Here is a 24,706-nt window from a genome sequence, read left to right as displayed (position 1 = left end):
ACAGCCCGCCCCCCTCCTCTCCCAGCAGGAGTGTGACGTCATGGGAGGAGTTTGGTTGGGATCCACCAAACTTTTTTGCGTGCTCTCCTTTTCCTTTACGACGCCACGCCTCTACTTTAGCGTTTTTTTTCCTCCCCTCTCTCCCTCCGCGCGTTAATTCCACGCCAAACTCAAACATACCTAACATTCCGCCTTTTTTCCCCTCTAACCCCCCCACTCTGTCAAACTCCCATCATTTCGTTTGTTTTTTAGTTGTTTTTTTAACTGAGGAACCGGGGGCCGGTTCTTCAGAGCGGGGCCAGCGTCGGGATTGTGTCCGGCGGAGAGGAGCAGAGGAGCGGTTGTGAGGTGAGAGCGCTCTCGGTCACTTCTTCTTTGTTGTGTATGTATGTGTGTGTGTGTGTGTGTGCGCTGTAACTTTCACGCCGCTGAAGTTTTGGGATTTTTCGCATATTTCGCATTTCCCCCGCTGTCGCTGCGCTGAATCGCAGCGTCGGGACTTCCTCCGTGTTTATTCACACTCCGGTGTCGGAATTAAACTCTATTTTTCTTCCCCACTCTCTGACTTTGTTGGCTCTTTTCTTTTTTTGTCGGAAGAGGAGCGGGGTATTATTAGCCCGCAAGCTAACCCACTAGCATGCGAGCCCGAGTGTGTTAGCACTGGTTTATGTGCAAATAAACACCGACGGGACACAAAGATAAAGAGTCTTTTGGATTTTAACGTGTCTCCGTCGTTTGTTTACAATAGTTGGGCCCAGTTTGAATGAAGTTGGTCTCGGTTTCGTCTCGGGATTGACGGCAGAGTTAAGCTAACTCACAGTTGGCTAAACGGCTCCAGTCGTTCAGTGTGATTTCCCTTTTTCCTCATTACATGGGAACAGATGTGGACTGTCGTGTCCTCACAGTAACCCGATTAAATCCGATCTGACTATTGTATGCATGTATGATTAAGTATGATCCAATGTTTACAATAATGATAATCGGATTAAAACTATATCTGACCAAGGTACTGCCATCGTGTTCTGATTACCTTAAACAGAATGCTTCAATGATCGGATTAAAACTATAGTCTGGCAAACATACTGTCATTAAAACAGCATGTTCTGATTTCCTTAATCTATACCAGTTCACACTCGGTGCGACATAAATGGATTAAACTGTGTGAATAAAACACTGCCATGAAAACACTTTTTTAGCTTAATCTGAGTCATGTCACACTCAAAATAAATAATGGTCAGATTAAGTCAATATTCTGCCAAGAAAACAGAACTGGTTTCCTTATCAAAATAAGATCATACTTTAAAGATGCAGTAATCAGATGAAACAACTCAGATTACGAGTCATATTATACAATGTATAGTGCAGCATGATGAAATCTTAATGTGATGGTAAAGTTAATCTGAATCTTTGCTGAGTCACATTACTGTTGTCCCCTCTGGTAGAAGACAGCAGTGTGTAATGACCATGTGTTCGCTGAGCTCATGGCTTTATTTAGTCCAGCGCTGGCTGCACCGAACACCTGTGACCTTTTTAACCGCTCGGAACTTTTTAACCGCTCAGTCAGACGAACAGGGATCCTCGTATGACATCAGTTAATCACACGATTACTTTGCATCTCACTTTTATTCCGGTAAATGACGAGCGGTGGCTGTTGTGATGTTTCACGAACCGTGTATTGCAAATCACTATTTCTGTGAGGCTGGGGCGATGTAGTTCATAAATAACATCTGGATATTTTTAGTCTAGATCCTGATATAGGAGATATATTTGTATACAGGTTGTTTCTCAATGGACTCATGAAAAATAAATGCACTCCAAATAAAATACCTACTGTTTATGGTCTGTGTTATGTGATCTGTAAATACCTGCTTAATTGCTTTATATTAAGGATATTAACGTGTTGGAAACAACGACATTGACTATAAATATGGTCACAAATATGGTATAACACAAATAATGAGGCTTAAAATTAAGTAAGTGACCCTTTGAGTATAATTTTGTCGACTCCATGTGTTTAACAATTGGTCAATGCCACGAGAAGTAAATATTGGCCCAGTTCATCGGCACAACCGATTCATCCATCTACCTCTAATGTTCAGTTTATGTTTAAACCTCTCATGAAGCTCCATTTTAATTCTATAATGTGTTTCCTATTGAGGCCACAGTGAGATTATGGACTGAACATAGATAGATGGATAGATAGATAGATTAATCTGTTGATTATCTTCTCATCTTGTTGTTGGTCCACAAAAAGTCAGACAATGTTGCTAAAATCTGGAAATGATGATGCTCTCAGATGTCTTTTTTTGTCCACAAACCAAACCTAATCAGTTTAAAATGATTTATTTGCCAACTGGAGCAAAGAAACCAGAACATATTCACATTCAAGAAGCTTCAATCACAAAAGTTTTGTTTGATCCACAAAAACTTGTCTGTTGCAGCTTTACGTCCCAGTGCCCAGCAGTTCACTGTTGACTGTAAATCATGTTTATCAGCGGAATCAGTGTCTGTGTCGACTGAAGTGATTTAATCATGGTTAACTCTAGTGTTTTGTTGATGTTTGCTTTAATTCTCCATTGTTTCCATGGCCATCAACCCTTCTAAAAAATGGAACAGTAGCGGCTGGTTATTTTGGTTCTGGTCCAAATGGAAATGCAGAAAAATGGTGCACCCTTTAGCCGTGTTTCCACTGAGTGGAAAGGGTTCATTTTGGTATGATATGGTGCATATTTTTTTGCGTTTCCATAAGGCATAGTGCCAACATAACTAGCACCAATCGTTCCATTCCAAAGTAAAATGGTACGGTACAGTCAGGGTGGAACTACACCAATGTTTGATGTAGTCATGCTTTGTGACCATCAGGCACAGCCCTCACCCCGCCTACCAAGTAAAGGTACTGGTCTCAGTAAAAACACAAGCCAAATCCAGGCTTTACCCTACCAAACCTAACCGTACCATGATGGAAACTTAGCATTAATGTACCAAACTGTTGCTGTTCAGGGGAAACGCGGTGTACGGCAACAGCACAGTCCCGTCAGAGCAGTGACTGAAACTGTGAAGGCCCAGTGCCGGCCGTGTGTGTCCAAAAATGAAAAACTCGGCGACCGCACTGTTCTCCAGCGGTTCTCCTGTGGCAGAACAACCACGTTAGCCACACTATGGAAAACATGACACACCAGGCAGCGCTGGCTTGTTATATGTGTGTGTGTGTTACAGGAGATTTTGGAGCATCTTCAACAATAACAAAGGAATGTGTAATTTCCTCAAAGTGGCCAGGGCAGGAAAGGTAGAGGGAGAAGAGAGAGAGCGATGGCTTCTGGGAAATTCACACTACCTCAGTCAGTCATGGTTTTTAGTTTCCTTTTGGCCAATTAAAGTCATCAATCAACTGCTGGTGTAACTGTAATACGCTAGACCAGGCTCGTTTTGTCTTCATTGACCTTGGACGACTTCTTCATAAATTTAGAACCGCCTTTTCTCTTTTGTTTATCGGTGTTGCTCTGAACCCTTCAGTGCCAGATCTATTAATATATAATGGAAGCAGTTAACGGCGTAAAAGTAGACCTGTCTGATCTTGCTCGTCGGTGAAGTGTGGACACACTCGGACTGCAGGAAATCTCACACCATCCTGAGCAGTCGTAAAAACTCTATCCTGGTCCTGTGACTGTCCGTCACTGTCTGCGAGAGGTTCAGAGACGGGCTGACGCTGTGCTGTTTTTTTTGTGCTGTTGAGCCCCTGTTGTATCTGAGTCTGAAGAGTGTTGTTGTATCTAAAATGGCATCAACTAATCAAATCCTAAACTTAATGCCAACAACTTTGAGCATCAATTAATAAATCTGAGTTGTTTTCAACTTCTGAAATGGGCTGTATAATACATAATAATATAATATATTATATAATAATGTATTAAACAATATAATATATTTTTTAATTTAATTATACAAATATATAATAATATAATACATAATGTTCAATCGAGCTCCAGTAGCTGACGTCACACAACCAAAGGTAATGCCCTCTGGCAGGAAAGTGACGCTGTTCACCTCTACCTGCACGTATGTACTAGACAACACATAAATCAAGCAAATAAAGTGCCAAAATAGTTGGAGATAGACTGACAGGCCAACGGGAGAATGTTTTACCAGATCTGCACAGATCCAGAGAGACGATGGAGGTGAATCACTGCTATGAAACGTGAAGCGTGAGCGGTAGAAGACTGGACAATTAATTTTGTGGTTAGCTTTTGGTTAATCATGGACTCAGACAATATTTAGAGAGCTTGTCTGCACAGCAAAGTTAACACAGCAATTATTAGCCAGGTAACTTCCGACCAAGTTTCCCCTCATTCATGTGAGGTGACATGAAGTAGTGACTGGCAGGGACTGTTTACTTTAGAGCACCTTAATTTGTTAATTCAAATATCACGTCTCCTTGCTGAGGTGGTTTATGATTTGTTTCGCAATATATTGATCCTAACAGAATCGTCGTAACGTGATATTATTGGTATTGTATCGCGGGGAACCCTGTTATTCCTAATCCTAGTATTAAACATGGTTTTGTTTAAAATCTGAAAGTGTACAGCTGCTCATAAACCTAACTCAGAAGTGTTGAAATTTACCAGGGTCTTTGAATGCATCTCGTCAGCTGCTCGTTATGCTCATGGAGTTTAGAACATTTGAATATTCTCATGGATTATTTTTTGTGAGAAAACCGCCCTGAGTTCACATGAGTGTTGTTACCCACGCTGACGTGATGTGTCCGTCTGGGTCTGCTAAAAGACGCAATATTGCGACATTTTGACTCAAACATTTTGGCTCAATTGACCCAGTTTATATTGTACTAACCCGTCCTCTCCAGACCATAATACTTCACCATGATTCACTTTGATTTGCTTCTGGTTTTAAGTGGAACCACATTTCATAAGTTCTTCCCATGTGTGGTTGATTGGACACATCGTTCTCATGCTCCTGTGCTGCTCTGAGCCCATTTTTCAATTTATCATATTTCAAAATAAAAGGTTTTTTTGTTTCGGTTTAATGCTAACGACAGTTGTATTTATACGTGCACAAAAAGATGTTTGTTGGAGCAGGACTCAGTTTTTTTATTTTTCAATAAATAAATGGGTAAATAATATGTGTAGTGGTGAAATCATCCATATGTGGTTAAGAAAAGTTTCTCTTACCACAAAAACATCTTTTATTGATTGCCACCCGCTGTGAATATACACGACAGAGTTTGTGTATTTCTCTTCAGTGGATGATTTAAAGCTGCAAACACCCAGAAAACGGCTGCATTACTTTCTTTAATCTTTGCTGATTGCTAAGGGTTTCTTCTGTTGAAGTTAATTAACTATGAAAACAAACACAGAGCATTGCAGTCTCATGGTATTTTAATGTGGTGGAAAAAGCAGGGTCGTTATATCAGTACTCATTCTGTATTTTTCATCATCTATTAATTTTTTAATTTAAAGTTGTTTGGTCTATGAAATATAGTAAAAAATGTTGATCGAAGGTTTTTTACCAAACCTCGAAATGATGATGTTCTCAAATGTCTTAATCAGTTTGAATTATGTCTTTGTTACATGAAGCAAATAAACCTAAAACATGTTCACATTATGAAGCTTAAGCTCTCAGATGATTTAACCGATCATCAAAACAGTTGGCGATTAATTTAAAGTGAATTATTTTCCATATCACCTTTTTGTTTACACTGGTGTCAAAGTGCAGACATTGCATTTTCTCCAGTATCTTCTGTTATGTACGGCTGCTGATTTCCTTAATCAATTGGATTCCCGTTCACAAGATCGACTGTTGTGGTCCCGCAAGACTGTCGACTGTTGTGGTCCCGCAAGACTATCGACTCTTGTGGTCCTGGGAGACTATGACTATCGACTCTTGTGGTCCTGCGAGACTAGACTGACTGTTGATGGTTGTGGTCCCCTGTTGTGAGTAAATTTGGCGGCAGATTAAACATTAATATTAAAAGAGTGATTTGAGGATTTTATGAATTGATATCAGATCAAATCCAGCCCTACTGTTATAAAAACTCTCTCTCTATTTAGTAACAATGTCTCCTCCCTGTTGAAGGTGTGTTGTGGGCGGAGCCGTCATCATTGCGTCGGAGTGGAGTTGCCGTGGCAGCCCTGACGGGGCTCAGGAGGAGGAGGAGGAGGGCGCGGATGGAGAGGGACTTGGTGACGGGGCAGACCGCGGGCTGGATGGTGACCCCGAGGGCGTGTGGAGTCCAGACATCGAGCAGAGCTTTCAGGAAGCTCTGGCCATTTACCCGCCCTGCGGCAGGAGGAAGATCATACTGTCAGATGAGGGCAAGATGTACGGTGAGGACAACAACACATTTCTTTCTTAGTGAAGATGAGACATGTCCCTCAGTCCTGGGTGTTCACTGAACCACCAAATGTCAAAATTTGTCAACACATGAAAGTGATAGTTCAGGATTTTTGAAGTGTGGTCTTGAGGACCAGTCTGAGACATGGACTCCCTGAAAACATGGATACCAGTAGGGACAAAACGGGTCTAAGTCCCATCGATATCTCAAGAATATGTTCACTGCGTTGTCTTTCTGACGGGAAACTCAAATCTGTCAACACCACACCAAAGTCCATAGAGAAAATCAGGGATTTTTAGCTCATGGGGACACTGGTGCTGCTGGTCCACTGCTGCCTCGTGTGGTCACTTTGTGCCACTTAGTTTTACCCAAACTGAGGAGTTCAAGTGCTGAATTGACAAAATAACACATTTGAACTCAGTGACAGAGGCAGTGGTGGATCAACAACTCCTGTGTGCTGTGATGTTAAAGGGGACATATTATGCAAAATCAACTTTTTAACCTTTTCAATACTTATATTTGGGACTCTGGAGGCCCTACCAGTCGCCAAAGTGTGGAAAAAGAATACTCAGTCCTTTTTTCGTGGTCCCCCTTAGTGTAAGTATAGGCGATAAAACACTCGATGTTGAATTCCCTGCGCTTATGACGGCAGCATGCGCATTTCACCGTGAATGTTACCACCCACCAGTAAGTTTACTTGGAGAGCTCCACCTTAGCTCCACCTTGTCCCTGCGAGAGTGGAGGGACAAGTGTGCTGTTGGTGGCTGCACAGTGGAGCACAGTGTTTTACACAAACTTCCAGCCTCAGAGGATTTTATATATGAAGCTAATGTGCCGGATAAAGTCAGCAAACGTGTGTTTGTGTGTTCGCACCACTTCACATCAGACTGCGGCCAGCGGTCGCCGTATTTAGTCAGCGACCATATTTGACTGATACAGTCACATACAGCGGCGGTTTATGCAGCACGCCGCTGGTGATCAGCGGTGGCGATCAGCGGTGCTGTCCCTAAGTGTTTTTAACTGATTTACAGTTCAGCACTGTTCGGCTTGCAACAACAGTGGCACTCTCGCTGTTTTCCGCACGCTGCCATGTTGATATTGTCAGAGAACTAGTTGAGGGAGGGGGAGAGGAATGGAGCGGAGGGAACACGAGCTGAGCGAGTGAGCGCAGTAACAAGGACAAATCAGAAACCCCCTGGAAGAAGTGGGTGTGTGTTTGCCTGTGTCTCATTTGCATATAAAGGGACCATGCACAAAACCGAGCGTTCTGAAAGGGGCGGGTTTAGCAGGGTTATTGAACTGCTATGGTGCTTCATCCTTATGGTATTTTGACCAAAGCATCTCACTGACATGTTCATTAGGACACCAGGGAACTATTTTAACTTGGGGAAATAGGATAATATGTCTCCTTTAAAATCGATGATTTTCTGTATGGAGTTTGGTGTGGGAGAGTGAGCGTTTCACAAAGCGACAAAACTTTGTTTTCCTGTAGGAAAAGTCTTGAGTGAGAGTGAGATTAAGCTCATAATGACACCATTGACATATTTTTGTATATTTTATTCCGTATAAATATGACTCAATTGGTGTTTTGTGTAGTGGTGAGGTCAGTGAAGAGATTTTATTTTTTGCTCAGGTGATCTGTTTGCAGGAATTCTGGGGAAGGGTTAATTTGCTCTGGGTTCAAAGGTCAGATGGCAGGGTCAGAGGTTAAAGGACTGAGCCGGCTGACATTTCTGGTTAGGTTAGGAGCTGCTTGATTGCTCGTTCCCACAAGGCACTAATGACTCGTTCACATTGGTGTGTGTGTGTGTGTGTGGGATAACCAGCAGTGTGACCTTTTCTTTGTTTGAAGATTTCTGACCATTTCTTCGCACATTATTGAAGGTTTCGGCCCACACCCAACATTCCCGGCATTTTCTTTTTGTTTGTTTTGAATTTGTGCTGAGAGTTGACGCTGGCGTCTGTGCAGGATATTTGATCCCATGTGACAGAAAAGGAAAGAGTGTCGACCACCTCTCACTCTTATTTCAACAAACACGCTTTGGTAGTCACTGCAAATATATTTAAATCTCACTTAGCAGCAGGTCTTCCTCTAAAATCATTAAAAAAAATGATAGTACAAAACAAGCTTTAGAATAATAAAGTAAATAATCCATAGAGTAGTAATTAATATAATAATCAATAATTAATTGATCTCTCATCATTAAACCATAATGTAAAACTTCTACTTCATAAATTTCGACCAAATTTGTTGTAATGCAAAGCTTCATCTCTCCCTGTATTGTGATGTTTCAGTTTTTTCATCTTATAAACCACTCACTCTCCCACACCAAAGCCCATTGAGAAAATCAGTGATTTAAACTCATGGGAACACAGGAGCCGCTGGTCTACTGCTGCCTTGTGTAGTCAGTTTATGTCACTGAGGTCAATCTGAACAAAGATTGTTGAACACCAAAGTAGCACATTTGAAGTGACTGAAGGAGGCAGCCGTAGGATGAACAACTCACGTGTGCTGTGATGTAAAAATCACTGATTTTCTCTATGGGGTTTGGTGTGGGAGAGTCGGTGGTTTAAAAAGAGACACACAATTCAGTGTCCTCCAGGGATTTAAGTTTTAAAATCAAAATAAAGTCACTGGATGTAATTTAATCCTAAAGTGATGTTCACTCGTGTTTTATTTCTAGCTTTTTTGTTAAATACAGATGCTGCCAGTCGAAGCTGAGAACTCTCTAAATCATGGCTTTTTCTCTGGGGATGTGGTTGAGTTTCTCGGGTGGCACAATAGTGCAGTGGTTTGCTCTCTGTTGCCTCACAGCGAGAGGTTTGTGAGTCACTGTCGCTGAGATCCCTGTGTGTGTGTGTGGAGACTGTGCACGGTCACGGTTCCTGGATTAAGCTCATGTGCGATGACCTCATCACATATTCTCACCTTCATCGACGACTTCCTCTCGTGAATGAGGCCGTTTGCAGTTCAGCTTTGGTTGAAAACTGTAAGAGAGAGAAACTTGTGGTGCCTGTGCGTGTGTGTTTTGTGGGACTTGGAGCAGATTATCGCTGAGTCTGACTCAGCCTCTTGTGCTGATTTGGGGGAATTCTGTGTTCTGGTAACTTCACAGAGGCCGATGTGACTCAGTCCAAATCCCAACAGCATCGCACCACTTCCCAGAAGGAAGGATAGTGATGATGGTCCGTGTGTATATGTCGTTAAATGACTGTAACAGAGGAATCGGGCTATACAATTTCATTTAAACACCTTTATGTTCATCTTTTGACCCTCTCTTCCCTGTGTTTGACTTTGTTTCCTCTGCCGCTGTCGGCAAGCAAAACTAGAATCATTTCAACTAGGACTGCAACTAATGGATCATTAATCTGTGTAATCAGTTTGCTGTTTGGTCAGAAACTCTTGATCTGTGTTATTTCCCAAAACCTTGAAATAACGATGCTCTCAAATGTCTTGGTTTTTTTTTTGCCCACAAACCCAAAGTGATTCCGTTTTAATGATTCAATCTTTTGTTATTTGGAGCAAAAGAAACCAGAAAATATTCCCATTTAAGAGAAACTCTCAGATCAGTGGTCAACATAGTTTGTGGTGAAAGTAGTCTAGTCTATTGAAGCAGAACTATGTAGGATTTTTACCCTAATTTAACAGTGTCGGAGTCACTGTGATGGTTAAATGTCTTGTAGCGGGGGTATTTAAAATGTTCATTATAGAAGAAAACTGTTGAAAGAAGAGGAAACGACCTTTCGATCGAGTGCATGTGAAATATGTCCTCCCAAACTGTAGGGGGAGCTCCGTAGAGAAAAAGGCGACCACACTTGCAAAAATTCTGCTGTAATAATCTATGAATTATTACAGGACTGATCAACATGGATTAATTTTGACACTAGGCAATGTCATGATTCTGAGATTTCAAGGATTTTTTGCCACGAACAACAGATCAAATAAGTGAGGAAAAAAATGAAACGATTATATAAAATGAGTTGCAGCCCTCGTTCAGACTGCTGTAGGTGGAGTAACTCACACTGAACGTGATGTAATTTAATCCAACTGCGTCTCAACCTCGCCTCGAGAGCTCTGGAAGCTGACGCCATGCAGGACGCCATTTTGGCAGGAAGTGTTTACAGTGTTTACATTGTGTTGCTTTAGAGCAATGGTTTCTCTTCACGGTAAACTTAACTTAACTGAATAAAGGGAAAGAACATATAAGGGTTTAAAGGGTTTACGTGTGTGAGGATGAAGAATAAGTGTATTTTAAACAAATAATCTCTATTTAAATACGTGTAGTTGTGTGTGGGTATCAGGAGGATTATCATGATTCTGGTTTTTCCAGATGCACGTTATGGATTTATTTTGGGGGGAAAAATCAACAGCTTTTTATATGACGTGTAGTTTGTGCTCAGCTGACATCGAGAGGTTAATGATTTAACATTTCATAGCTCTAAATTTACTCATAAACAATAGTTGAAACTCTTCCATAGTCGATTTTAGGGCTGCAACTATTTTGATTATCCACTTGAGTGTTTTTTTTTTTAAACAAAAATTGTTATTGTTGCTCCACATAACAAAGAAGTCATTAAAACTGAATCCTTCTGGTTTGTGACCAATCGAGGACTCGAGTCATGGAGAAAATAATGGTCACGTTAATCTATTATGGAAATAATCGTTGGTTTCAGTTGATTTATTTCTTTAGTTCCCTCCACTCGACACTGAAAATGTAATAAAACAACATCTTACCATTGTACCAGGTTTATTTCAGTAAAATATTTGACATAAAACTGTCTTAATTGTTTCTGACTAATTTAAAAAAAAAATCTCAATTCAAGGTCGGAATGAGCTGATCGCTCGCTACATCAAGCTACGGACAGGGAAGACACGCACACGCAAACAGGTTTGTACGACTCCCACAGTAGATTCATCAATTATTTAATAATTCATTTAATCACCAACTATTTTCATAATTTTTTTTCCCAGCTTCTTAAATGTGATTTTTTTTTGGTTTTTCTGTCAATTATGTACAAACAGGAGACATTTACCAACACATAAACCTTATTAAAGTCATTATTTACACACTGTGGTTGTGTAAAATTTACAAAACTCACTGTGTGAATGTGTGTGTGTGTGTGTGTGTGTGTGTGTGTGTGTGTGTGTGTGTGGTGACCCTGGTGCTGCAGGTGTCGAGTCACATTCAGGTTCTGGCGCGTAAGAGGGTACGAGAATACCAGGCCAGCATCAAGGTGGGTGTCTCGTGGACAGAACTCTCCCTTTCCCTCTGTAGTCACCTCTGCTCTTCTTCTTCTTCTCTTCTTCTTTCCCCCCCTCCCCCCCTTCATCCTGTCTTTCTTCAGGTCTCTAGTCACCTGCAGGTCTTGGCCAAGAGAAAGTCTCGTGAGGTTCAGTCTAAGCTCCAGGTACACGTTGCTCTCGCTGCCTCTGCTGCTTCGCTCTCTCTCTCTCTGCATGTGGCCCAAAAAGATCTGAGCCAAAAACACAAAAGAGCCAGCAGGCGTCGAGCGAGCGACAGAACGAGTTTTTGGACAAATAATGAGGTGATAAATAAACCGAGCAAAGTCACAGGAGACAGATTTATTCCTCACATATACTTCGCACACTGGTACAGTGACATTAGATTAAGATTATAATCATTATTATTAGTGCTGTCAGGTAAACGTGTTAGCACCGTTAGCGTTTTTTTCACGTGCCGTTGCAACAACTAGTAACGTTGGAAAAACTACAACACCACACCGGATCTAGCTAGACTGGAAACAAAACGACACGTACCCTACACACCTTTTTGGGCTTGCGAGCTGGCCAGAGAGTAGTAGGCTAACGTTACGTTTTGAGTGGATGGCGAGCGCTGTGTGCTTCTCCGTCTCCCCGTATCCAACGCAGCCTAGATCATTCCTCGACGCACTCCCCACATCCAAGTAATGATGTATGCAGTGTTACCAACCAAGCTGGCAGACCCCCGACCCGTAGTAAGGAGTCCTCCGAAGACCGCTAACCCCTTTAGCTTGTTACGGCAACAACGCATTAAACCACCAACGTCTGCGTTTAAGAATGGCACTTTCTTCACCGCACTGCAGGGTGATACACAGTCTCTCTTATTACTGTGCGGCTCTCACAATAAGAGGAATAACTCGAAATATGCAGTGTGACAGAGATATTCTGACATAAGAGATATTCTCAATAAAAAAACATTAGCACAAAGAAGCAGGTCCACTTTTCTATGTTGATAAGAGCATTAAAATGAGAAAAAATAATGGGACACAAAGAAATCAAGGGACATTAAGAATAGATAAAAAAGTGCGATTAATCACGAGCTAACTATATATATAAACTATATTTATTATAACTTTTTGTTATTTTCTACACACTCTGGTTAAAAGTCCCTCAACTCCACTCTGATGATCATTTACCCTGATATTTACACAGGAACAGTATTTCTTATTTTCCCTTTAAGTACCACCAGAGGAAGCTTGTGTGCCACAGTTTGAGATCAATGGTACTAAGTCATAGTAAATACTGTAGGGAGTTGTTTCAGGTAGAAGTAAACGGATGAATCGGGTCGATATTTGCCGTTTTTTATTTTAAAATTACAATTTTTTTTCTCAGAAGCTTGATAAATGTTGCTAAAGTCTCCAAAACTTTTACTTTTTCATCCATACATTAAATTTGATTAATTAATCTTTTTTGAGGACCTGTTTCATGTATTTAATATTTAGTTATGCATAATTGTTTCATTGCAAATACTGTATTACATTTACATTTAAGTGTTTAGCATTTTTATCTAAAACGACTTACAAAAGAGGAATAAGCCATATAGAAGAAGTCTTGTAAAGAAAACACTGTATATAACTGTATAAAGACAGACAACATTAGTGTTGTTCAATAGCTCAAAATTCCAGTGTTTCTGTATTTCTGATGTACCACCAGAGGAAGCTTGTGTACCACTAATGGTACACGCGCCACAATCTGAGAACTGGGGCTCTAAAGCAACACAATGTACACACAACACTTCCTGCCAAAATGGCGGCGTCGTGGTTACATTGCCTCAGCTTCCGGAGCTCTGAAGGCGGGGTTGAAATAGCAAGTTTTTAAATTTTGGTTTATTTTGCATTTCTGAAAAAAAGTAATAACAGCAATGCACAATTGTTGATTGACCAATATTGGCCCTAAAAAATCTCCCTGACATGACCAACGAGTAAATGAACCAATTTACATCTGCTGCTTCATATTTGCCTATGCTCGCCCGATATATTGGCATATTGGATATTGGCAAATATCTATAATTAATTGGGGTCCACTGAGTGTCGAGTTTGGTCCGTAGTCGAAAAAAAGCAACTGTGTGCTGTTATAATATTATAATGTTTTATAATATATATTGATAGTGCATAGTTTTTGGTTCCGTTTTACAATGTACTAAACATTTACAGCTAAAAACCATTAAAGGCCAGACTTGTGCCTTCATTTTATTTTATTTATCACATTAAAAAATGTCAAATGCCGGTACAAGCTGCAAAGTTCATAAAAAGGTGAATGAACTATCATTTTGTCTTTATTTTTAGTTGGCACATACCTTAAACACTTCAAGCTGGAAGCAGCTGCATGCTGGTGCGAGAACCTACAATTCACGTATGATCCGATTAGTCGACTAAACGCAAAAATAATCGGTCACTTTATCGAAATAATTGTTTTGGCAACCCTAATAAATGCACTTGTTACCACAACGTACGGCCGTTGTGAAAGACAATACTGTTTTCTGACTGTAGGGGGACTCTGAGAGCAAAATCTTACATGGTGTGACTTTAAGAGAAAGTGGGTGTGGGGATGGATGTATGGTGGCTCAGGCTTGTCAAACCTGTTTAATTTTTAACTTCATAGTTTATAGTTATTTATTTTAATTTTATATTATATTGCATGTCAATAAGGAGTTCAATCCAGAGTTCTCCAGGTTAGTGGCCTTGGACAGATGATTGCATGACATACGTGGGGTCAGTCTCAGCATGTATACGGCCTGCAGACACACACACACACACACACACACACACACACACATACACACACACACACACACACACACACACACACACACACACACACACACACACACACACACACACACACACGTGTTACGTGGAGCTTTGTAATCTTCCACCACACTTGAGGCAGAACTTTCAGAACTTTTGAGTTTTCTCTTCCTCCCTCTGATCTCCATGTTCTGGCTGTGGAACTTTTCCCACAGTGGTTGTGTGTCTTTCCTGTTTTAGGCCTTTTCTTGTGGTTTCTCGCCACACTCGCTCTGTAATGACGATCACATTACTTTTTATTTATTTACATGTGAGGAAATATCATCAACAATCAGATTACACAGGGCGTCGCTCTTACTGTTGGATCATTTCAAGTTTTGCAGAACAGTAAACGATCTGTTGTTAGTGCAGGGTTCACATCATGTTGAGCTAATGCAGAGGTCTCAAATTTGTGGTTGGAATTCTCAGATTAAAGTTAGAATTATGAGATTATACTCAGAACTATGAGATTAAAGTCAGAATTCTGAAAGAAAATATGAGAAAGAAAAGTCAGAATTCTCAGATTAAAGTCAGAATTCTAAAATTTAAAATGGGAATTATCAGATTAAAGTCAGAATTATGAGATTATAGTGAGAACTACGAGATTAAAATCAGAATTCTGAGATTTTAATCGGATTTATGAGAAAGAAAAGTCAGAATTCTCAGATTTAAGTCAGAAATACGAGATTAAAGTCAGAATTCTGAAAAGAAATGTCTCAGAATTCTGAGTCACATGAAACATATTTGATCTCAGAATTTTAACTTTTTTAACAATTTTAAATTGTTTTAATTTAGTTTTTACACGTTGCTCTAATCCATTTCCGTAATTATGAATATCCAAAGTAACTGATTGACTGTTTTTACAGTAAAAAAAAGCAAAAAGATCAATATCAGCACAAGTGTACGCTATCTTAACAATACGTTCGCTGCTTTATTTTGCTGTAAGACGGACATTTTCAACAGGAAACTGATGTTTTTTTATAAAAGCGTTCAATTTACCACCAAAGTCCATTGACAAAATCAACAACTTTAGCTCACAGTTTCACAGGAGCTGCTGCTCTACCACGGCCTTTTTTGGGCAAATTTATGTCACAAGTTGAATAATAGATTTCAAACGCTGAAGTCATAGTGCTACACATTTGAGCTTAATAATGGAGGCAGCAGTGGATCCTGAACTACACTGAGCTGTGATTTAAAATCAATGATTTTCTCTATGGACATTGGCGTGGGAGAGTCAAACTTCAGTTTCCTGTTTAAAAAACCTGAGATAAAGTATCAAACAAATCATTTAATATAAAAATATTGATATTCATATGTTTATATTTTGTTATCATTGAAGATTATGTGTGTAATGTTTAAGAATTGATCTAAAAAACTGGATTTCTGACCTCATGTTATACCTCGTAGTTAGTTTTTTACTCAGGGTGAATATTAGGGGAAATAAAGTGATGAACTATCTCTGTGTTGTCCAGCATTTGCATGCAGATCTGCAAAATTCTGTGTTGAGACCTGAATTTATGTTTGAAAGCAGTTTGAAATGTGCCTTCCTGGAAGGCCCAGCTGATGTTCTGCCCCCTGGTGGTTGGCTCTGTCATAGTTCTTCATCATGTTCCAATTTCCCTGCTGAAAACAGGAAAATCGGTCCAAATCTAAGGATAATGTAGAGACTAATTTCATATCTTTAACACCTTATTCACCACTTTCATTACTGTAAATTGATTTAAAATGTATTTTGTGCATGTTATTTGAAAATAATATACACATAAATCTGAAATAAAATGTCGGGGAAAATCCTGCAAGTTAGTTTGGGGACCCCAAAAAAATTCTCCCGTGACCCATATGTGGGAAGCACAGGGTGCAGATTCCCTTGAGTATTTTAATGACTTTTTGTTGTTTCTTATTTTTATTATATTATTGTGTAGATGTAACAATTGATTGGTTATTGATAAATTCACTCCTGAATTAATGACCAATTATTTGATTTTGACATTTAATTATTTGGTTAATGTCGACACTTTTTGAAACAATTTTTTTCAGAAAACGAACAGATTGATCAATGAAGCAAAACATTTGATGAATTTCACCTAAGTTAAGAAATTCCAATCAACATTTAGCAACAAAGACACAGATCTGTTAAAATGTAAAATTAGTAAATTATCAGCAGATGAAGCGATAATGAGAGTTTTCATCTTTGCTTTAAGAGGCGTTAACAGGCTGATATTTGTCGTTTTTTAACAACTTTTACTTGTTATTGTTATTTTATCAGGAAAAAAAGAGAGGAAAATTGGCTAAAATACAGGCCAAAAAAAATCCACATTTTATCATTTATCAGATGCTCTGCCGATATCAGTCGACCTTCAGTTAAAAATGAGTCTGTGAATATTTATATTTATAATAATAAAGCGGAGTAAATAATCGACAGATGATGAAAAATGACGGCAGAGCTTTGTTTATTCTGTGCTTTTTTCCTTCCCCATTCACTGCTCTCTGAAGTTAATTGATAATTGTGTCTCTTCTGTCTTAGGCCATGAACTTGGTAAGTTTGAAGTTACACAACTTTGAGTTTATTTTTTATTTTCTCCTTCAGGCTTTTGTGCTTTTGTGGTTGGCAAAACATTACATTACTCCTTCATGTCCACAGCACAGTTCTTCTGCAAGGCTCCAGAACTCTTCTCTCTCTATTGTTTTTTTGTTGTTTTTAGTGGCTTTAGTTAAAATCTGGTGATGGCTCCAGTTAGCTCCTCCTCCTCCTCCTCCTCCTCCTCCTCCTCTGCTTTGGCACCTCCCCTCCCTCCCTCTCCTCCTCCTCCCTGTGTCTCTGCTTTGCTTTCTCTCCTGTCTTTTCCCTCATTACTGCATCATGTTGAAGTTGGCTGGCTCACTGGAACTAAAAAAAAAGAAAAACACCTCGAAGTTTTGCTGACTAATGAACAGAAACGTCTTTTCTTCTCATGATGCATGAGCACATTTCTATGTTTTCTGTTGTTGCTCATTAACGCGTCTCTGTGTGGTTCAGGACCAGGTGTCTAAAGACAAGGCTCTGCAGACGGTGGCCAACCTGTCGTCCGCTCAGATCGTGTCTGCGAGTGTCATGAAACCACAGACTCCCTTCCCGCCACCAGTCAGAGTGAGACACACACACACAGAAACACACACACACAGACACACACATCTGTTTCTTGAGTAACACTATCTGCTTCCCGTTTCTCCTTTGTGCAGTTTTGGCCCGGCCCTATGCCAGGACAGCCTGGACATTCTCAGGAGTAAGTCACTCTGACACATTATCATTGCTGTTTGTTTGTTTGTTTGAAAACATAACGTTTTTTACCATCACAACAAGTTTCATCCATATACATATAATTAATATTTCATTAATATTTAGTGTATTTCACGACTTTAATGATAATCAAGGCTTTTATTTATTTTGACATCAAACAATAATAAAAAAGTATATCGTGATAAGATTTCGATTTTTTTCTATTCGTTTAATCATATTTTGTATTTTTCCCGCTCATTTCCAGCATTAAGCCCTTTGCACAGCTGCCTTACACCACACTCCCGGCCCCAGTCCCTGCTTCTCTCAGTGAGTGCCGACATCAACTCGACTGATTTGACCGACGTCGGTCATCATCACCGTGTTTTAAAAAACGCGTTTTCTTTGTTTGTTTGTTTTAAACGCGTGTGCAGGTTACGAGCCTCTGCCGCCTCACCGCCCCGCCGCCATCGCCGCCCCCGTGTGGCAGGACAGAACCATCGCCTCGGCGAAACTCCGCCTCCTGGACTTCTCTGCCTTCATGGAGACGCAGAGAGACAGAGAGACGGTAGAGACGCTAGCGTGACCTGAACTCCTTCCTCCTCATGTTTGTGTGTTTCCTCTTTGTGACGCAATCTTTTCTTCTGTTGCTTTTCTCTCAGCAGAAGCATCTTTTTGTGCACATCGGTCCGTCAAACCCGAGCTACAACGACCCCGTCCTGGAGTCGATAGACGTGAGGCAGATCTACGACAAGTTCTCCGAGAAGAAGGGAGGACTGAAGGAGCTGTTTGAAAAAGGGCCGCACAACGCGTTCTTCCTCGTCAAGTTCTGGGTCAGTGCATGGGAATTATTTTAAGATCGGATTTTAACACTGAACCACGTGAGTGAAAAACAACGTTTAGACACGTGAAGTCCAGAAAATGTCAAGAAAACAAAGTGTGGAAAAGTTTAATTTGAGTGAAATAAGAAATGTTATGATACATTATTTGCGATAAATTAATGAATAAATCTCAATCCTAAAGTGAAAACCAGACCAAAATCATCGGTGCCTTTTATTAGATATTATTTAGATTCAAAGCAAAAATTTAATAGTAAATATTAGAGCCGTAACAATAAATCAGTTACCAGACACGTACTAAATGAAGTTCCACCTTTTTTGAGTGTTTTTATTTTAATGTAGAAACAAAAAGAAACAATGTTTTCTCTGTTTTTTAAGCTTCTTAAATATGAATATTTTCAGCTTTCTTTGCTCCATAAAACAAAGATAAATCATTAAAATCTGAAATTATTTTGGTTTGTGGACAAAAAAACGATCGTTCTGACGTGTGTGTGTCATACATATAAATGTCTTTATTTGAATTTTAAATAAAAAAATGTAAACACAGGTTTATTGATCCATTCAGCCAGAATAAACAAATGTTTCAGTGAAAAACATTTTATTATAGATTAGATTATTGTAGATTATTAGAGCAGGAAAGCATAAACATTCATTTATTCGGAAAAATATTGATGCATATTCTCACAAAAGCTTTTCCTTTTAAACTCTTTCTTATTTCATTAATGATTTATTTGTACGTTGTTTAAGGTTCTCGTGTGTGTGTGTGTGTGTGTGTGTGTGTGTGTGTGCGCAGGCTGACCTGAGCAGTGACGTAGAGGAAGGTTCCAGTGCTTTCTACGGTGTGAGCAGTCAGTACAGTGGGACTGAGGACATCAGCATCAGTGTCTCCACAAAGGTTTGCTCCTTTGGCAAACAGGTGGTGGAGAAGGTGGAGGTGAGACACTTTAAAACTGTTCCTCAGGGTTTCACTGCAGCTTTTTAAAAGGTTGCATGTTGGCGTCACAATCAAAGTTCAATGATTGGTTTACTGTGTGTGTGTCTGTGTCTGTGTGTGTGTGTGTAGACAGAGTACGCTCACCTGGAAGGAGGGAAGTACGTGTTCCGCATCCATCGCTCGCCCATGTGTGAATACATGATCAACTTCATCCACAAACTCAAACACCTGCCCGAGAAATACATGATGAACAGTGTGTTAGAGAACTTCACCATCCTGCAGGTGTGTGTGTCTCTATCCGTGTGTGTGTGTATCTATCCGTGTGTGTGTGTGTCTCTCTATCCGTGTGTGTGTGTCTCTATCCGTGTGTGTGTGTGTCTCTATCCACGTGTGTCTCTATCTGTGTCTCTGTGTGTGTGTGTATGTCTCTATCCGTGTGTGTGTCTCTCTATCCACGTGTGTGTCTCTGTGTGTGTATGTATGTCTCTATCCGTGTGTGTGTTTTGAAGAGTTGACATTTGTTTTGATTGAGGCCACATCCAATCCAAAACAATGATGTTTTAATTCAGATTAAAAACAAAAATCAGGAAAAATTATCTGATTCATTCACAAAAACACAGGAATTTTCTTTTCTATTTTCAGGGAAAGAACATTTTATTAATTGAGATTAAAATCTGGAAAAAAAAAGTTTTCAAACAGATTTCTCACAATAAAATGCTAAATGTTTATAATGAAATGAACCCTGACTCCTCCCCCTCTCTCACTGACTCCTCCCCCACCTGTTTCCCACCAGGTGGTTTCCAACAGAGAAACTCAGGAGACTCTGCTCTGCATCGCCTTCGTGTTCGAGGTGTCCACCAGTGAACACGGAGCGCAGTACCACGTGTATCGACTCGTCAACGACTAGCGGCGAAGATCGCAGAGACTTTCTTTTTCACGTTAATGTCGTAAAAACACGCCCACTCCTCTGAAACACACACACTGACAGTCCTGCTGTCGTCACACCTCTGCTTTCACATGTTGTTTTATAGCTACAAACAAATACGCTCATCCCATAATTTAAAAGTCCCACATGGTCGACATTTACTGTACGTGTTATTATTTTTTATTGTTAAAAAAAGCTGTTTTGTATGAAAAACACTAGGAAAATATCGCAGAGCTCAAACCACGTAGAAAACCACAGAGCTTTTATTCTGAAACTGTGCCTTTAAACTGAGCTGTCTGAACTTTTTTGTAACGTTGTGAGAGTGACAGACTCTGCCCTCAGCCACGCCCACCAGGACCTGGATTCAGAGTATTTTAGCCTGTTTTTGACGGTTTGTTAAAACCACTGCCCTTCAGTTTTTATCAGATTCACACTAAGAAGTTTTTGCTCTCTTATAATCACGATTTTCGCATTTATCCACGACTGACTGCCAACACCGACTCATACACTACATAATCTTCCACTTGTTGGATTTTTTTGTTTTTTTAGAAACAAAAACACAAAAATGTGACAGGAAACGACACACGTTTTTTTTTCTTGTTTTTCTTCTTCACCGCGTCCTGGTCTCTGATTGGCTGAAGATGTCGCAGTCTCCGATCAGATTTCCAGCAGGCTGGAAATGTTAATGAATAATTTCTCTCTGCGACCTGCGAAACAGGTCAGCAGCTAAAAAAAAAATACCGATATGCAGCCGTTACCATGGTTACTGAGTCTTTTTCCCTGGCTAAGTGACAACAAATACATTGTACTCCAGCTAACCAAGCTAGCATGACCGGACCTGAATATGATTTCCGAAAAGTTCTGTCCATTTTCACACTTATGTTATTTTTATTGAAAAGTTGACAAAACAAAAAAAAATTGTGCTGTATGAATAACGACAAGATTTAAGCTAGTCAGCACTTTTCAGTGCTTTCGCCTTCAACCCTCTGGATTTTCTCCTCATTAATTATCTGAACAGATAAATATTTTCTTAGTCGCACCTTTGGCCAAAAATTAGGGCCGAGGAAATTATCGGGTACAACTTTGACAGTAAACAATTTGGTAGTTGATGCAGTAATATGACATAATTATAATTAATATAACTATAATAATTTATAGTAAACAAATAGTTTGGCAATATTTAATCGGGGCCCAAAAAAGTTCACCCGCGACCCATCTGTGGGACCCTTTGAGAATCTATAGGAAACAATTAACCATATTTTTGCTGTTCCACATGTTACCCACAAGGTGGCACACTACAAAGTCACGACTTATCCTGTCAAGCTTAAAACAGCGTAAAAAAACAATATGTGTTATTTTTCTTCCCCCTGAAGTTCGCAAACTCTACCAGATTCACTTTCACTCGAGTGTCGGTTGAAGAATTAGCGTTAAGGCTCATTTATGCTCAGATACGTTAAATACGTAAATGGAATTGAATGGCGGCAGCTCCACGAACTCTGCATTCTCTATGTCCTTATTTGGTCGCGTCCTTTGAAAGTTCACAGATACAAATGCAATGGACGTAAGTGGGGGGCAGTACCACTGGTGGCCATGTGGAGGGAGGCAGTGTAGCTAATGGTGTAAGGGAAATGACGTTAGGAAGACCTTGAAATATGGCAGAAAGTTACGGAATTATGTGAAAACTACGCAAGAAATTATAAAAAAAAATGTGATTTAATCTAAAAATAAACAGTTAAGAAACAAAGGTTTTTGTTTGATCTTGAACAATGTCGGCAAAAAACCCACAAACTGAGATTAGATAGTTTAAGGCAAAGAAATTTAAATGTGTCGGAAACTCAAATAACAGCTATTTTTCCATCACGTTGCCAAAAATGTGCGCCAAAAATTTGGAAATGATGGAAAATATTTGTGAAACTTTAATACTTTTGGTCGGTGGTGCGGAAATACGACAAAATAATATTCAATATAGTAATGATTTAGTGCACATAATTTTATAACGTATACACAAATCTTGACTAAAAGATTATCGTAAATTTTGTTTTGGGGGGGGGGGGGGTTCCGAGTCACAGGTGAAATATGACGAAAAAAAACACAAATAACAGCGAGTTATGGAATTATATGCAAGGATTATCCTGAACAAAATGATTGCGAATCACGCAGTTATTGCGATTGTTGTAAAAAAAAAAATTTCCATTAACACTTTTTGTTTTTTCTTTTCGGCAAAAAACCAAACTGTAAATAAAATCGTTATAAAGGAAAAATATCGCGATGTGGCTGTAAAGAGTCAGGCTCCCCCTTGTGGCAAATGAAAATAAATCATCGCCGCTCCAAACAACAACTTTTTGACTCTTCTACCGTCTGTTGTGGTCTTGACTCTGTGCTGCCCTCTAGTGGATGTAGTTCTTTACCACCACGCATGGTGATGGAGAAAAACCTTGCATAAATGAGCCTTAACTGTTCAAAAAATCGACTGCAGTATTTTTCTACCTCCGCGTGAGTCGGGACGAGGACGTGCGATAGTTTGGAAATGCGTAAAAATCGGAGGAGCACTGATGTAAATGTCGTGTTGTACACTACACTTGGAAATGGTACTGTTTTAAAAACCAAACATCGTAAATACACTTGTTTTTGTTTACTTTTTTTCCTTCTTTTTTTGTTTTTTACCGGCGTAGAGTGTTTAACGATAAATCATTTTTTCGTGTTTTTTGTTTTTGGTACCGAGTTGATGACGTGCACTGTGGTAGCTTTAAACCTAATAACACTAACAAACTATCCAGCTGACACTTTTTTGTTTTCCTTTTTGTTTAAAAGAACAAACATTTTTGTTTGCGTAATATCTGTAAAATTTTTGGTACACTGTCGTATATTTGACGCCCTCTCCTGGCAGGTTCTTGTATAACCACGTTGGAAGATAACAGTGATCTGTTTTGACTTAAGATTCTTCTTCACTGTGCGGCCGTTTGATGATGTTTTTACGTCGTTTTTTTGTTTTCTTTGTTTGTTGTTGTCGTGTTGGCTGTGCCTCACCACTCCTTCGGTCCACTCTGCTCAGTGAATGAAATCTGTGCCTTTTTATGCTGTACCAATAAACTCACGGTGTAAAGAAAATCAAGGTGTTTTTTATTGCGATGGAAAGAAGAAATTATTAAGAGAAAATGACAAATTTTAACCCACATGTTCACTAAAACTGAAACTCCATGTGTTCTTTCAAACAAGTTGTTTTGGGTTTGGGTTAGTGTTGTTATATTGGCGTACGGTTTCTTAAAAAACTTACTAATTTGTTCCTAGCAGCAGAAAATGTAACCTTCCCAAAAACAGCTGTAAAACATATTATATATTAATGTTTTTTTCCACTTCAATAATATTAAACATATAAATAAATAAATGTATTTTAACTCTAACCCTTTAACCACTCCACTGTGTTTCTTTTAATCAAGAAAAGGGGTTCAAATCCCCAAAATAGAATTAATATTTGATATTTATATATCAGGCTGAAGTAGTTTTTAAAAGATTGACCTTTTTAAAGTGGAACATTTTTTTATATATAATGTTTTTACAACTGTTTTTGGGAAGGTGACATTTTCTGCCACTAAGAACAAATTAATAAATTCTCGCGTATCTTAGCCATTTAAGCTAATTTTAGAAAGTGACAGTTGTGAAGTTTACCAAAAATTAATGTCCTCTGGAAAATTTGAGCCATATTCATTTAACACAGCCAAAATGGCTTAATAACATATATATTTATATAATAACAATAATAATAATAATTTTAATATATAATAAATTTTAATATATAATAATAAAAATGGCAGGAAATGACCCGAGGTCTTTTTAAGGGTTAATCTGACGATATGTCACCTGAAATAGGATCACCTGGATAGGTCCAGAAAATTATTATTTGGAGCAAAGAAAATAGAAAATATTCACATTTAAGAAGCTAAAAAATCCCAGAAACTTCTTTTATTATTATTATTATTACGATTATTATAATTATCGTAATAATAATAAATTAAAAAGAAACACACCAATGACTCCATTATCAAAATAGTTGACCATTTAGAAATCGACTAATATGATTAGTTGAGTAATTGTTTCAGCCCTAATAATTATTAAGTAATATTTTTGTCAAATTTTGTTAACCATTTTCATTTTATAGTTTACACAAATAAGAATGTATACAAATGTATGTTTATACAATATTATTGTTAAATGGCTAAATGTCTATTTTAAATCACACTTTACACAAAGAAACCCCCCTGAACTATCCCTTTAAAGTGGTGCCATCAGCTGTTAAAGGGAAAAAGTTTAACTTTGCTCATGTATTCATTATTTCATGCTTTCA

At 39.1% G+C, this 24,706-nt stretch overlaps 1 protein-coding gene across 4 annotated transcripts; it reads left to right on the top strand.

Moving 5' to 3' along the window:
• The first annotated feature begins 82 nt into the window (after window positions 1–82).
• On the top strand, window positions 83–23,472 carry tead3a (TEA domain family member 3 a). Of its 4 annotated transcripts, none has more exons than XM_058642395.1 (14): window positions 83–348; window positions 6,088–6,338; window positions 11,171–11,235; window positions 11,519–11,581; window positions 11,693–11,755; window positions 16,938–16,949; window positions 17,430–17,540; window positions 17,633–17,676; window positions 17,935–17,996; window positions 18,101–18,234; window positions 18,332–18,499; window positions 19,299–19,439; window positions 19,569–19,721; window positions 20,233–23,472. In XM_058642395.1, exons 2-14 carry the CDS (start codon window positions 6,332–6,334, stop codon window positions 20,344–20,346), a joined length of 1,137 nt encoding a protein of 378 aa, XP_058498378.1. In that variant the 5' UTR covers window positions 83–348; window positions 6,088–6,331; the 3' UTR covers window positions 20,347–23,472. The 4 variants fall into 4 exon arrangements, with proteins under 4 accessions (XP_058498378.1, XP_058498377.1, XP_058498379.1 ...); XM_058642394.1 differs by having other exon boundaries at window positions 84–348; window positions 18,329–18,499; XM_058642396.1 differs by lacking the exon at window positions 11,693–11,755 and having other exon boundaries at window positions 84–348; window positions 18,329–18,499.
• The last annotated feature ends 1,234 nt before the right edge of the window (window positions 23,473–24,706 follow it).

Source organism: Solea solea, chromosome 11, assembly GCF_958295425.1.
Source record: "Solea solea chromosome 11, fSolSol10.1, whole genome shotgun sequence".
Taxonomy (NCBI): domain Eukaryota; kingdom Metazoa; phylum Chordata; class Actinopteri; order Pleuronectiformes; family Soleidae; genus Solea; species Solea solea.
Note: the sequence above shows the minus strand (reverse complement) of the source record. Positions and strands in the feature narration are given on the sequence as shown.

Excerpts from the sequence above, each read along its gene's own strand:
- tead3a (XM_058642394.1), top strand. Across the intron at positions 11,236-11,518 it reads AGACACGCACACGCAAACAG|GTGTCGAGTCACATTCAGGT; the intron begins GTTTGTACGACT and ends CTGGTGCTGCAG. Across the intron at positions 17,997-18,100 it reads CCCAGTCCCTGCTTCTCTCA|GTTACGAGCCTCTGCCGCCT; the intron begins GTGAGTGCCGAC and ends ACGCGTGTGCAG.